At 49.3% G+C, this 12,636-nt stretch overlaps 1 protein-coding gene across 4 annotated transcripts in view; it reads right to left on the bottom strand.

The window, feature by feature from the left end:
• Nucleotides 1-12,242, bottom strand: part of phf1 (PHD finger protein 1) — a 30,645-nt gene extending 18,403 nt beyond the window's left edge. For 2 of the 4 annotated variants that reach the window (XM_061777325.1, XM_061777322.1), the window contains exons 1-4: nt 7,153-7,540; nt 6,568-6,802; nt 3,928-4,014; nt 2,076-2,170 (exon numbers count right to left, since the gene is read on the bottom strand). In XM_061777325.1, the coding sequence (XP_061633309.1) occupies nt 2,076-2,170; nt 3,928-4,014; nt 6,568-6,763 (378 nt within the window). In that variant the 5' untranslated portion in view covers nt 6,764-6,802; nt 7,153-7,540. Of the gene's footprint in view, nt 1-2,075; nt 2,171-3,927; nt 4,015-6,567; nt 6,803-7,152; nt 7,541-11,972 lie in introns of those variants that run through there. The other 2 variants (XM_061777324.1, XM_061777323.1) reach the window with 2 other exon arrangements.
• Nucleotides 12,243-12,636: the final 394 nt, after the last annotated feature.

The raw sequence follows: 12,636 nt of genomic DNA on the forward strand, positions 1-12,636 counted from the left end.
CACTTTGGTCTCATATTCATCTTTTGATCTGAAACCCAAATGTCTTCAGTATACAACAAAAACAAAGGAATTGACCTTGCCGTTCCAATACTTTTGGAGGGGACCGTAAGTCAAGGTACCACTTGTACCTGTCTTTGTACTTACGTACAGAGCGTGAGTACTTTAGCTGCCTTGCTTATTGGTAGTTAGGCACCAATTAATCGATCCGCTGATATAGTATTTATGTTATTATTTATACTTTCAAGTTTCATGCAAACAAACAATGTATGCACGCGAGGTGCAGGAATTGTTTTTCTGTCCACTTGGGGTCACCAGCTACACATTCTTGACCGGAGTAACTAAGACTGTGGATGTTTGTACGTGTTTTGAAGGCAGCTGTCCTCCGTCGAGGTACGTAGAAGTGGACATTTGAGCGCATACGCTTTAGCTTTAGCCAAAGTGGTGTTCAGTGATGGTGTCCGCTGAAGCTAACGGCAGGTGTGCTGACAACGTGCATTTGATTCCTGTATTTTGTCACCGTTTGTTTCATAAAGCGATTGAAAGCGCACCAGCGGCTGTTTCCATCCTCCCTCTATCCAAACCACCTGTTACCGATTACAGTGCATTCTACCTAGCGATGCTAGGCTATATTCAATTAGTCAACGATGCTGACTGATTGCGTGATATCGCAAGGGACGACTGAAATAATAACAAGTTTAGTCTTTTTATTGTGGTTGCAGTAGTAACGCGCTGCCGTACAATCCTAATGAGAGCCATTGCTAATATTTTGTCCCTTTCATCCGAAATAAGTAGGCTTTACACGATCAGGATTTTTGGGGCCAATCACCGATCAGCGAGTTTAAAAAAAAATGATAACCGATCACCGATCCGATCACAAGATGGAGCAATGTGTCTATTGAAATGACCTGTTCATTTACTGTATATACTTGTGTACTTAATTGCTCAAAAAACTATATTTACAATCAATAATGTATCTTTGTTCCTCTATTTATGCCAGTCAGGCGTAGTGACAGACAGAAGAAATGAATGGTCTTCTATTAGATGGCAGGAAGTAAATACAGTAATTCATGGATCCACGTTTTGTGGCATTTTTGTTTGTTGGTGTGCCGTGAGATTTTTCAATTGTAAAATATGTTCTTTGGCGCCATAAAGGTTGGAAGTCACTGCTCGAGTCAGATCGTGGATTCTAATCAGTCAGGTCAAAGCAACATTGCAACATGACAGAAATAATGGGTGCTAACTGACTGTAATTCAATGGCTTTATTTTTCATTCAATGACTTCACCCACGCCGAAACTTTAGAGAAAGAGTCGACAGAACGGCGGCATGTTTACGTACAACCGTCAGTGCTAGCACTAGCTTGCTAGGCCTGCGAGCCGTATCGTATACCTCAAGCAAGCCTTAAACGAACGTCCTCTCCTGTCCTGAGCACCGGTGACCACCAACACGTTTTTCCACATTCCGTCCTTATAATACAGTCGGCGCGAGCCACTCTTGTTGTTGTCGCCACGGTAACGGGTGTATCCGGTCACATTTGAGTTGACAAGATAAAGCCCACTGATCGTAAAAAATGGGATGCGGTGGTATCGGAATACAAGACTTTATTGCAGGAGTCTGACATTTGTCTTGTAGTCTGATCGGGGCGTTACGTGTTGTCTGTCTTTATTGGCCGTCAGATATTTACGGTGCTACGTCGAAAGACACGCAACAAGGCTAAAAATAAACTAGCTTTTGGATTCAAATATAGTGTGCACGATGGAGCCGCGGAGTAAATGTCTTTTGCGGAGCCGATCAATGACGTCGTTGATCGGCTCGGCGAATTATGACATTAAAGCCGATCAGCATAAAATGCTCATTATCGGCCGATACCGATCAGGCCGATAAAATCGGTGTAAAGTCTATAAATAAGGTAACCAACCAAGACAGTAAACGTCCTGAATTGTGCTTACATAGATGATTATTATCTTGCGTATTTTTGCTGCTGCTGCCCTTCTTGTATCGTACGTGATTGGCTCGTGCGGGTGTAGCAAATGCGAGGGCATTTACAGGTCGAATGTGTGAGATGAGCGTTCCGACCTTGGTTGCTACAGCAAAGACACACTGGCGACAAATCCACGATTCGCTGTCAGCTTCGGGCTCGATGCTGGGCGTGTGGCACTCGGCGTGATAACCTGTAACGAGGGCACAACGTTTCATTGGCGCTTTGCATGACACACGGCCTGAGTGGCAATAAGGGCAGAGCGGCTGGCTCCCGTGTTTAGCGCCGCGTCGCATCCTTTTACAGCACTATTTGCGTCCTGGGAGCAGGAAGTCTATTTATCACTTTACCCCCACCACACACACACACGCAAGCTGGCAGCAGCCATGTTTGTCAGATGACAAAACCTGAGCTTATTTCCTGCCTTTGCAGTCTCATGCGCAACGTTATATTCTTATCGTCCTTGTTTAGATTTGCTCCAATAGCACACGTACAATTAGAGAAGCAACAACTAATCGGTTATCAAATGAATCCGAAATTATTTTGATCAGAATCAATTAATCGTTCAGAGCAGCCGTGGACCCACTTTGGGTGGGGTCACGGAAAGGGCTCGACGTGAACTTTTGAGCTCACCAGTCACTGTGACTCGTGGTTTCCCAGAGTTGCTAGCCACTCAGCATTTTCAATAGCCACAATGTTCTTGTTGTTTAGGGGTTAGGTGCTGACAGAAATTCATCCCAATCAGAATATATTCACGAACAAAACCCCTTCGAGTGGCGAGTGGGAGTGGCGTGTTAACACCGCCACCGCCGAAATTCACCCGCATCGGGCGCGTTGTCGAGCCCTGGGCGCAGACAGCTCGTAAGAAAATGACATATATTCCGTCAGATTGTTTGTTTTTTTCAGCACAGTACAGCGGCATACCAAGATCCACCAGGGAACATAGTCGCAAAGTCGCTCTAGCCACTAGTTTACTCTGTAAACAAATGGTTGCCCGACATCGTGGAACGCAGTATAACTTTTTGGCGGAAGAGGAAACTCATCTGAAACAGCAATTAAAAATATACATTATACATACGTTGTCAGAGGCTGTTAAACGAAAGAAGTCTTGCATATTGCTCTTCACTTCTTTAACAACAGGAAAATGGGGGTGCCAGGATGACAAGCGTTGAGAACCACAACTTCAAGGCCGCCAAATCCGACTGCACAGTTCCGCAACTGGTTTCGTGAGTAGCCGGTCAGTCGGCCGCCGGTTTTGTCACCATTCCAAATTTGAATCGCCGGTGCACAATGTAGCAACGAGCCAATCAAAATGCACATAAGCTTCCACTCACTCTAAAAATACATTTCCGGGTTTTAAGCGAGCGATTTCTGCCTGTCCAAAAACAGAAGTGCATGACATGGTTTTGGTTTTTTTTCTCTACTTTTTGGTCAGAAAGCGGTGTTTTTGGGTGAAGTTCTACTGCTGATCGCTAAAGAACACAAAAAGCGACAAAATAAACTTTTTTTTCCCCCAGTGAAAGAAGAGAGGAAGGATTCATTATGTGAATTGGTCTTGCTTTTGGTAGCTTCACATTGTCAAAGAAGACAAGGTCGTGTCGCCCTTGAAGGTCGAGTCCAAATGCTGCGAAACAGCTGCAGGCAATTTGGGCAACTCTGCTCGGCAGTGGATGAGTTAATAAAGATGTATTACGACTATTTTTTACGATGATTTGCAACTAGCAAGCGGCTGAGGCGTCTGCGCATCTTCAGCTATCGCTGTACTTTGACACAGTCAACATTTACGTCTGTTTCTACCTATTTATATTATAGTCATTGGCCTCCCTTCTGGGGGGGGGGGGGCATATAGATCATTTATGACAGCGCCTTGTTTATTTTCCTTTCTTAGTCAGATTTTCAAGGTCGGCGCGGCGAGAAGTTGACGGCGCGTGATTAGGTGCTCCTCCTTACCGTGGCGACATTTCAGACAATTTACGAGGGGCTCTTTAAGAGGCGGGGCGTCGCAGATACAGCAAACTTCCTCCACGCCGGCTGCGACTGGAGAAGAACAAGAAACAAAAGAAGAAGAAAAAGAGCAAGAAGAAGACCAAAACAGAAAGAGAGCGAAAGAAAGGTGCATGGGGAGAAAAAGGATGATGTACAGTAAGTATTTCTTCACGTGCACCACCTCTTTCATGGCTTCTTTTCATGCGTGCATACTTGTAATTACACATTGTGTATTTGAAGGTCCCGTATTTTGTCTATGTCTAACATGGACTTGGTGTCAAAGTGTCAATTTCATTTCAAATAACACCTTGTTTTTGTCCCGTGAGTGTCCAGAAAAGGCCCCTCTGACAGCTACTTGTGTTTGACCCACTTTTGAATCCGCTTTGTCCATATTTGGCTAAGACCGCCCCCTTTCCTCTGATGGCTTCCCTCTGTGTTTGTTATGTCGACAGCGGCGGAGAGGTAGGCGGAGAGCTTCGCTAGTGACGTCGATAAGCTCGAGAAATTCCCATGTGCTGATTTCAGGTCTCTTGGCGCAAAAAAACGAACACCCCGAACTGGTCGCCAACCAATCGCGGGGCACATAGAAACAAACAACCACTCGCATTCACAGCTATGGGCAATTTAGAGTCCTCAATGAACCTAGCATGCTTGTTTTTGGTATGTATGTGTTTTAATGCTAACATATAATGGAAATGACCATTAACATGCTAATTGTTAGCGTGAATAGTCGCAGTTTTCCAACCCTTTAAGCAACGGCTATTTAAACACAAATGGTGGCATAACACATGTAGAGAGAGAATTTAACAATACTTATGCATATATTCGTTATCCCTAGTAAAAATGACTAATAATACAGAAAATATAGTAACGTATATAGCATCATAACTGCTACTGCCCGACTCCAAAAAGTTTTTTTGTATGTTTTTTTTCCAGTGTGCCCATTTTGAACAAGCTAGAGAAGTGTCCAACCGTACAGTACTTGGTTGAAATGTCATTTTGAAACAACAAAAACACAGCAGCCCCCATTGCTCCAGCCAATCCCTCCCACCTGTCCCCGCCTGGGCTCTAAAATTGCTCCACCTGCACTAAACGGGTATTTTAAAAGCGGTCTTTTCCGGCTTTTGAACAATTGCGTGGTTCTACACCAACTATCCAACACAGACGAAGCACCGATCGGCAATTCAGAGAAGCGCCAGAATATGAATTCCTCTTTTTACGCCCGCCAAAATGAAGTCAAAATTCTTCCTAATGCTGCGCTTTCGTGAGGTATACATGAGGTTATCAATTCGCTAACAAACGATGCCGGTTAGTGTATTTTATTAAATGTTCGTATAAACTTGCCTGTTAAAAGCGAATGTCGTCATCGAAAACGGCGAATCAACGAAGAATTCGTTCTTAGTTGCTGGATTGCTTTCTTTAACGAGTCTTTTGTCGGGTTTACATGGAGATGTTCTTGTCGTTCCGGTTGCAGATCTCTGCTCAACTGTTGACATGTGACGAGATCGATTCCCATCGGGTGTAAACGTCTGACACGTTGAATCGGAACAGACATTTTACAGGCGCAGATTTAGGTAAAACATCGTGTCCTCTAGTTAGCGCAGTAGTTGTGATTGTTTTGAATACTTTTATGAGAGTAACAGCTCGACGAAAAACAAGTGGTTCAAACATCTCCGTCGCAGATCAGCTCTGGTAGGAAGCCGCCATGTTTTCAAGTGCGTAAACCGTGACGTCACCGCGTAGACAGAACGAAGCCCGGCGCCGTTCCGATTCACGCTTTAAATGACAAAAATAGGAATATTCCGCCGATGTGAATCCAAATGAAATTCCATTCAGATTCGGCCTGTTTATTCCGGTTGAGTTTTTTATTTGGAGCGTTTTCATTGGGTTTGGGCTTCTAAACCGATCCGAATCGGAACACAAGGCTCATTTCTCCTTTGTCCAGGAAAGCAGGTGGAATGACCGAGCACTATGCGTGCGTACAAGCGCTGGGAAACGGGTGGTCGCATGACCATTTGAGCCGGCACGGCGGGTGACCGGTTAGCACATCTGCCTCACAGTTCTGGGGACCGGGGTTCAAATCCGGCCCCGCCTGTGTGGAGTTTGCATGTTCTCCCCGTGCCTGCGTGGCTTTTCTCCGGGCGCTCCGCTTTCCTCCCACATCCCAAAAACATGCATGCAGGTTAATTGAGGACTCTAAATTGCCCGTAGGTGTGAATGTGAGTGCGAATGGTTGTTTGTTTTGTATGTGCCCTGCGATTGGCTGGCGACCGGTTCGGGGCGTACCCGGCCTCTCGCCCAAAGATAGCTGGGATAGGTGCCCGCGGCCCGCGTCATGACAAGCGGCTCAGAAAATGGATGGATGACCATTCGCACATTGAAACGCAATGTTGATGGTATTGTTTGTGCTGCTTTCAAAATAACACACCAAAAATGGATCTTTTGTAAGGCTTCTCCTCAACTACTCGACTACGAATACACGGCCGCCGTAGTTCGGCAAACCGGAAGAGGATACGACGACACGGCGCTATGTGCCAAGAGCCCATATCGGCCGATTAAATCGCTCGGGCTGATAATCGGCAGCTGACGAGAGTTTTTCCTTACAGGAGTGGATGTCTTTCCTCAGGACCCAGAACTCGGAGTTGTCCTCGAATCTCACCAGGCAGCACTGCTTGACGCCGTCGACCTGCGGGCGAACAGCGATCGACACCGGTCGGCGGTCTTCCAACGGCAACAAACAAAACCCGCACACGCACTTACCCTCTTGACGTTGCCCAGGTAGAGGAGCCCGTCGCTCCATCTGGCCAGCACGTCGTCCCCCTCGCTCACTCCCCCCATCCTAACACACACGCACGCAAATGGAAAATCGGATTTATGCGCTCAACACTTAGATGACGAGAGGATGTGCCAGGAGGAAGACGAGGAGGAGGAAGAGGAGGTGTTTACACACCCCCCCCCCCCCTTCCTTTCTCCTGGCTGGATACGTCGTCAGTGGGGTTAAACGCCTCCTCTCTCTTTTTTTTTTTTTTTTTTTTTTTTTTTTTAGATGAGCAGAAAGAATAGACGAGCGAAGATGACCGCCGCCGCATGATGACGATGACGACAATGACGACGATGATGATGATGATGATGATGATGACGAAACACTTTGATGAGCAGCAAAACTTGCCCGGCCAACATCTCGCCTACCTTCGCTCAAGTCCGACTCCTTCCTTCCTAATTCCTTCCTTCCGTCCTTTCCCGTGGGGGTCACGCCGATTCCCGGCCAGGCTGCATGTGCATCACCATCATCATCGTCACCGCTGGCTGCCTGTGCATGCGTGCAAGTGTCAGTCAAGAGGAAGAGGAGGAAGAGCAACTAGGAAGCTAGCATGCGCCCTCCGCCGCCGTGCTTGCAGCTCCTTTCGTTTTTTTTCCCGTCCCCTCAACGCTACCTATCGCGTTTGCCGTTTAATTCAGAGCGAGCGCCAGCGTATATGGAGCCGCCAGAGACGCCATCTTCATCCTCCTCCTCCTCCTCCTCCTCCTCCTCGCTCTCTGTCTCTCTCTGAGCGACTTGTTGTGACGCAGACATAAAACGCGGAGATCGAGAGGGAGGGCGAAAACAGACGAGGCGAGGGCTGGACGGTCCCCCAAATTGGGGGAAGATGATGATGATGATGACGGATGAGGGAGGGGGGCAGCGCACTCGCTCCCAACGGTCAATTAAGCGGCCAATTAGGGAGCCTCGAAAGGCCTCGTTAATTGCTATGGTCATGCGGTGTTAACATTATTGCTCCTTGCAAATTTGCATCATCTTTAAAAAAAATAATGATTACATCGTTTCAAGTCCAAGTAGAACACAATTCACGAAACGTTTAACAATCTAAAAATGAGGAGGACTGAATACTCAAAATAGCTCACAGCGACACTCATCATGGTCGATATTCGAGCGCCACACCTGCAGGCGTGAACACCCGCCAACTCGCCAAATGCGCGTGAACTTCAGCAGGAGCCGCTAACACCGCAACACCCGCTAGCCACTTGGGCGGCTTGAATTTGCTATGTATATATCGTAGGCGAGCGCCTGGTGGCCTGGCCTGCACCCATGGGGCCCGAAAGAGTAACGTGGGTCCCCCTTCCCGTGGGCTCACCAGCTGTGGGAGGGGCCATAGGGGTCGGTTGCAGTGGCCGAAGGCGGGGACCTTGGCGATCCGATCCCCGGCTACAGAAGCTGGCTCTCGGGACGTGGAATGTCACCTGTCTGGCAGGGAAGGAGCCCGAGCTGGTGTGCGAGGTCGAGAAGTTCCGACGAGATATAGTCTGACTCGCCTCCACGCACAGCTTGGGCTCTGGTACCAGTCCTCTCGAGAGGGGTTGGACTCTCTTCCACTCTGGAGTTTCCCACGGTGAGAGGCGCCGAGCAGGTGTGGGTATACTTATTGCTCCCGACTCGGCGCCTGTACGTTGGGGTTCACCCCGGTGGACGAGAGGGTAGCCTCCCTCCGCCTTCAGGTGGGGGGACGGGTCCTGAATGTTGCCTGTGCCTATGCACCAAACAGCAGTTCAGAGTACCCACCTTTTTTGGAATCCTTGGAGGGGGTGCTGGAGAGCGCTCCCGGTGGGGACTCCATCGTTCTGCTGGGGGACTTCAATGCTCACGCGGGCAATGACAGTGAGACCTGGAAGGGCGTGATTGGGAGGAACGGCCCCCCCGATCAGAACCCGAGCGGCGTTCTGTTATTGGACTTCTGTGCTCATCACGGCTTGTCCATAACGAACACCATGTTCAAGCATAAGGGTGTCCACACGTGCACTTGGCACCAGGACACCCTCGGTCGCAGTTCGATCATCGACTTTGTGGTCGTGTCATCGGACTTGCAGCCGCGTGTCTTGGACACTCGGGTGAAGAGAGGGGCGGAGCTGTCAACCGATCACCACCTGGTGGTGAGTTGGCTCCGATGGTGGGGGAAGATGCCGGTCCGACATGGCAGGCCCAAACGTATTGTGAGGGTCTGCTGGGAACGTCTGGCGGAATCCCCTGTCGGAAGGAGTTTCAACTCCCACCTCCGACAGAACTTTGCACGTTCCGGGGGAGGCGGGGGACATCGAGTCCGAGTGGACCGTGTTCCGCGCCAACATTGCCGAGGCGACCGACCGGAGCTGTGGCCGTAAGGTCGTGGCGGAAATCCCCGAACCCGTTGGTGGACACCAACAGTGAGGGATGCCGTCAAGCTGAAGAAGGAGTCCTATCGGGCCTTTTTGACCTGAGGCAGCCAGCTGATGGGTACTGGCCGGCCAAGTGGAACACAGCTTTGATGGTCGCTGAAGCAAAAACTCGGGCATGGGAGGAGTTCGGTGAGGCCACGGAGAAAGACTTCCGGACAGCTTCGAGGAAATTCGAGGTCCACCATCCGGCCTCTCAGGAGGGGGAAGCAGTGCACCATCAACACTGTGTATAGTGGGGATGGGGCGCTGCTGACCTCGACTCGGGACGTTGTGAGTCGGTGGGGAGAATACTTCGAAGACCTCCTCAATTCCACCGACACACCTTCCCATGAGGGAGCAGAGTTGGCAGGGTCCTCGATGGTGCCTGGGAGTTCGCCCAACCAGTCTACATGTGTTTTGTGGACTTGGAGAAGACGTTAGACCGTGTCCCTCGGGGGTTCCTGTGGGGGGTGCTTCGGGAGTATGGGTACCGAACCTCCTGATACGGGCTGTTCGGTCCCTGTACGACTGGAGTCAGAGTTTGGTCCGCATAGCCGGCAGTAAGTCAGATTTGTTTCCGGTGAGGGTTGGACTCCGCCAAGGCTGCCCTTTGTCACCCCCCCGTAGAGGGGGTCCAGTTTGGTGGCCTCAGTATTGCATCCCTGCTTTTTGCAGATGATGTGGTTCTGTTGGCTTCATCAAGCCATCATCCAACTCTCACTGGAGCGGTTCGCAGCCAAGTGTGAAGCGGTTGGGATGAGAATCAGCACCTCCAAATCTGAGATCATGGTCCTCAGTCGGAAAAGGGTGGTGTGCCCTCTCCAGGTCGGGAATGAGATCCTGCCCCAGTTGGAGGAGTTCTAGTATCTTGGGGTCGTCGTGTTCACAAGTGAGGGAAGAATGGAACGGGAGATCGACAGGCAGATCGGTGCGATGTCTGCAGTGATGCTGACTTTGTATCGGTCCGTTGTGGTAAAGGAGCTAAGCCGAAAGGCAAAGCTCTCGATTTACCAGTCGATCTACGTTCCTACCCTCACCTATGGTCACGAGCTGCGGGCCGTGACCGAAAGAACGAGATCCCCGATACAAGCGGCCAAAATGAGTTTCCTCTGCAGGGTGTCCGGGTTCTCCCTTAGAGATAGGGTGAGAAGCTCGGTCATCCGGGAGGATCTCAGAGTAGAGCCGCTGCTCCTCCGCATCGAGAGGAGCCAGATGAGCTGGCCGGGGCATCTGATTCGGATGCCTCCCCGGTGAGGTGTTCCGGGCACGTCCCACCGGGAAGAGACCCCGGGGACGACCCTGGACACGCTGGTAAGACTAGGTCCTTCGGCTGGCCTGGGAACGCCTCGGGATCCCCCCGGAAGAGCTGGAGGAAGTGGCTGGGGAGAGGGATGTCTGGGCGTCTGCTCCCGCGACCCGACCTCGGCTAAGCGGTAGAAAATGGATGGATGGATGGATGAATTTGATATCCTGTGTACGTTGCAGTTTTTCTGTATAGCAAACCAATAGCAATGCGAGACCGCAATACTACAACTCCCATAAGCGCCGCTTTCCCACATGAAGCCTTTTGCTGACGTCGAAAGAAAATGAGGAAACCTGATGAGACCAAGGAAGAGGAAACGGAAAAGAACATTTTAATGGAAAGACTTCCATCTGCATCCTCTGTTGACAATTGGAAACCAAAACTGTGGCTAATAAAAAAACAAATAATTGCTGAGTGGTTAGTAACTCTGGGAAACCACTAGTGCGTCAAAAAGTTCATGTTAAGCCCGAGATACAGGACGCGAGTGATTGCCGCTTTGCTTGTGTCTGCTGGCCTCTGCCGCCAGGGGGAGACCCGGGGCGAGGCGACGCGCTCCGCGGGAGGACGGCCGAGGAGGCGGGGTTTCCGCTCCGCTTCCGCAACTTGCAAACGGAACGCTCGACTCTGATTGGCTGTTGTCACTCACATTCCCGCCAAGTTTGATCGAGTAAATATGCGCACAGCTCATCACCATTTTGGATTAAAAAAATGAGAGCTCTAAATGCTCAAAATTACAATTAACTTTCCTCTGAACAATTGTTTCAAGGTAGCGTTTGCTGTTTTCAAACTGCTAGCAAGATTCGAACGTAGCCTCACTTCACTGTTCCCACCCCCTACCCTCGCGTCCCTGACTGAAGCCACGCCCCTCCCTCACTAACCAACGTCAATCGTTACACATGTTTTGTCTCTGGAGTTGTCCAATTTCTTCTGTAACTTTTCTTGCTAACCAGGAAGGGGAAAAAATCCAAAAAGTCTGACCGAGCGCGAGGCTGCCGCGTGCGCCCGCTGTGTGCAAATGATAGACGGACCATCTGGCCATGGCACCGGTCTCTCACTGGCACTTCTTGTTGTGCCATGACAAGTTCTCAAATAATAATTCAAATTAGAGTCAGAGAGGAATCATCCTACGCTATTAGTACATTTTGAAAGGATCTGTAGTTCATCATTTGTGGGAAATGATCCAATTTCACTTTCGTCTTCCCAAAACGATTGACTAGAAATAACGCATCGTCGTTCATCAACCTATCTATGCCGGCAACGTGTAGTGACAAGCAGAACAATGAAACGCTCTCCCGCTAGCTTGCGCGAGGGAGGCTACATATTGCAATGGACTTTGGTTTGGTGGCGGGCTGTGAGATTTTCTCTTCCAACGCTTGTGTCGCTTGGCTCAAGAAAGGTCGGCCAACAATGATTCAGAACTGAGTCGTGCACAGCATGAAAAACTTAGCAAGATATGAAACCTGCAAAATATGTTGACTTGCTGCGACTGAAGTTCAATGGCGAGTCTACTCACACTCACACTCACACACGTCAGCCGCCGTTTCATTGGCAGACAGAACAGGACGTCACACGTGTCGCGTGCGCGTCGGTGTGAACGTGAGTTTCGCCACCCGGCGAGAAGCGCGTGCGCGCGTGTTTCAAAATGGCCCCCCGGCTGCCAGCAAGCGCGTTCTCCCAATCGGCGGTGGTCCTCGCTGCTGCAATGCGATTGTCTCCACCAGGGGGCGTGCGAACCCCGCTCAGCGCTCAGAAGATTGGCAAATGCAAACTAAAGACTGTGTGGTTATTCTAATAATAACCACACAGTTACAAATGCAAACTAAAGACTGTGTGGTTATTCTAATAATAACCACACAGTTACAAACTATTGTTGTTTTCATTTACTGAATCACGTGATGACCACCAAATTGTTAGTGGTCATTTTAAAGGGCAAGTCGGGCGGGAAATTCAAACAGTTCTGATGAACAGTTCAAACTTGGCATATTGATGATTTATTGCAATCCGAAAGTGCAGTTTCCGAAATCGTTCCCAAATTGCTAACTTTCACTTCCTTTTCCTACTTCCTTCATTAAAACTTGCCGAACTCAGTCACTATTTTCCTTCAACTTGTCATGAGAAAGATAGATCGATCGATTTTTAGCTTTCGGTGATATAGGTAGAGTGAATTATTCCTTTCTAATCCC

This window comes from Phyllopteryx taeniolatus, chromosome 6, assembly GCF_024500385.1.
Source record: "Phyllopteryx taeniolatus isolate TA_2022b chromosome 6, UOR_Ptae_1.2, whole genome shotgun sequence".
Taxonomy (NCBI): Eukaryota; Metazoa; Chordata; class Actinopteri; order Syngnathiformes; family Syngnathidae; genus Phyllopteryx; species Phyllopteryx taeniolatus.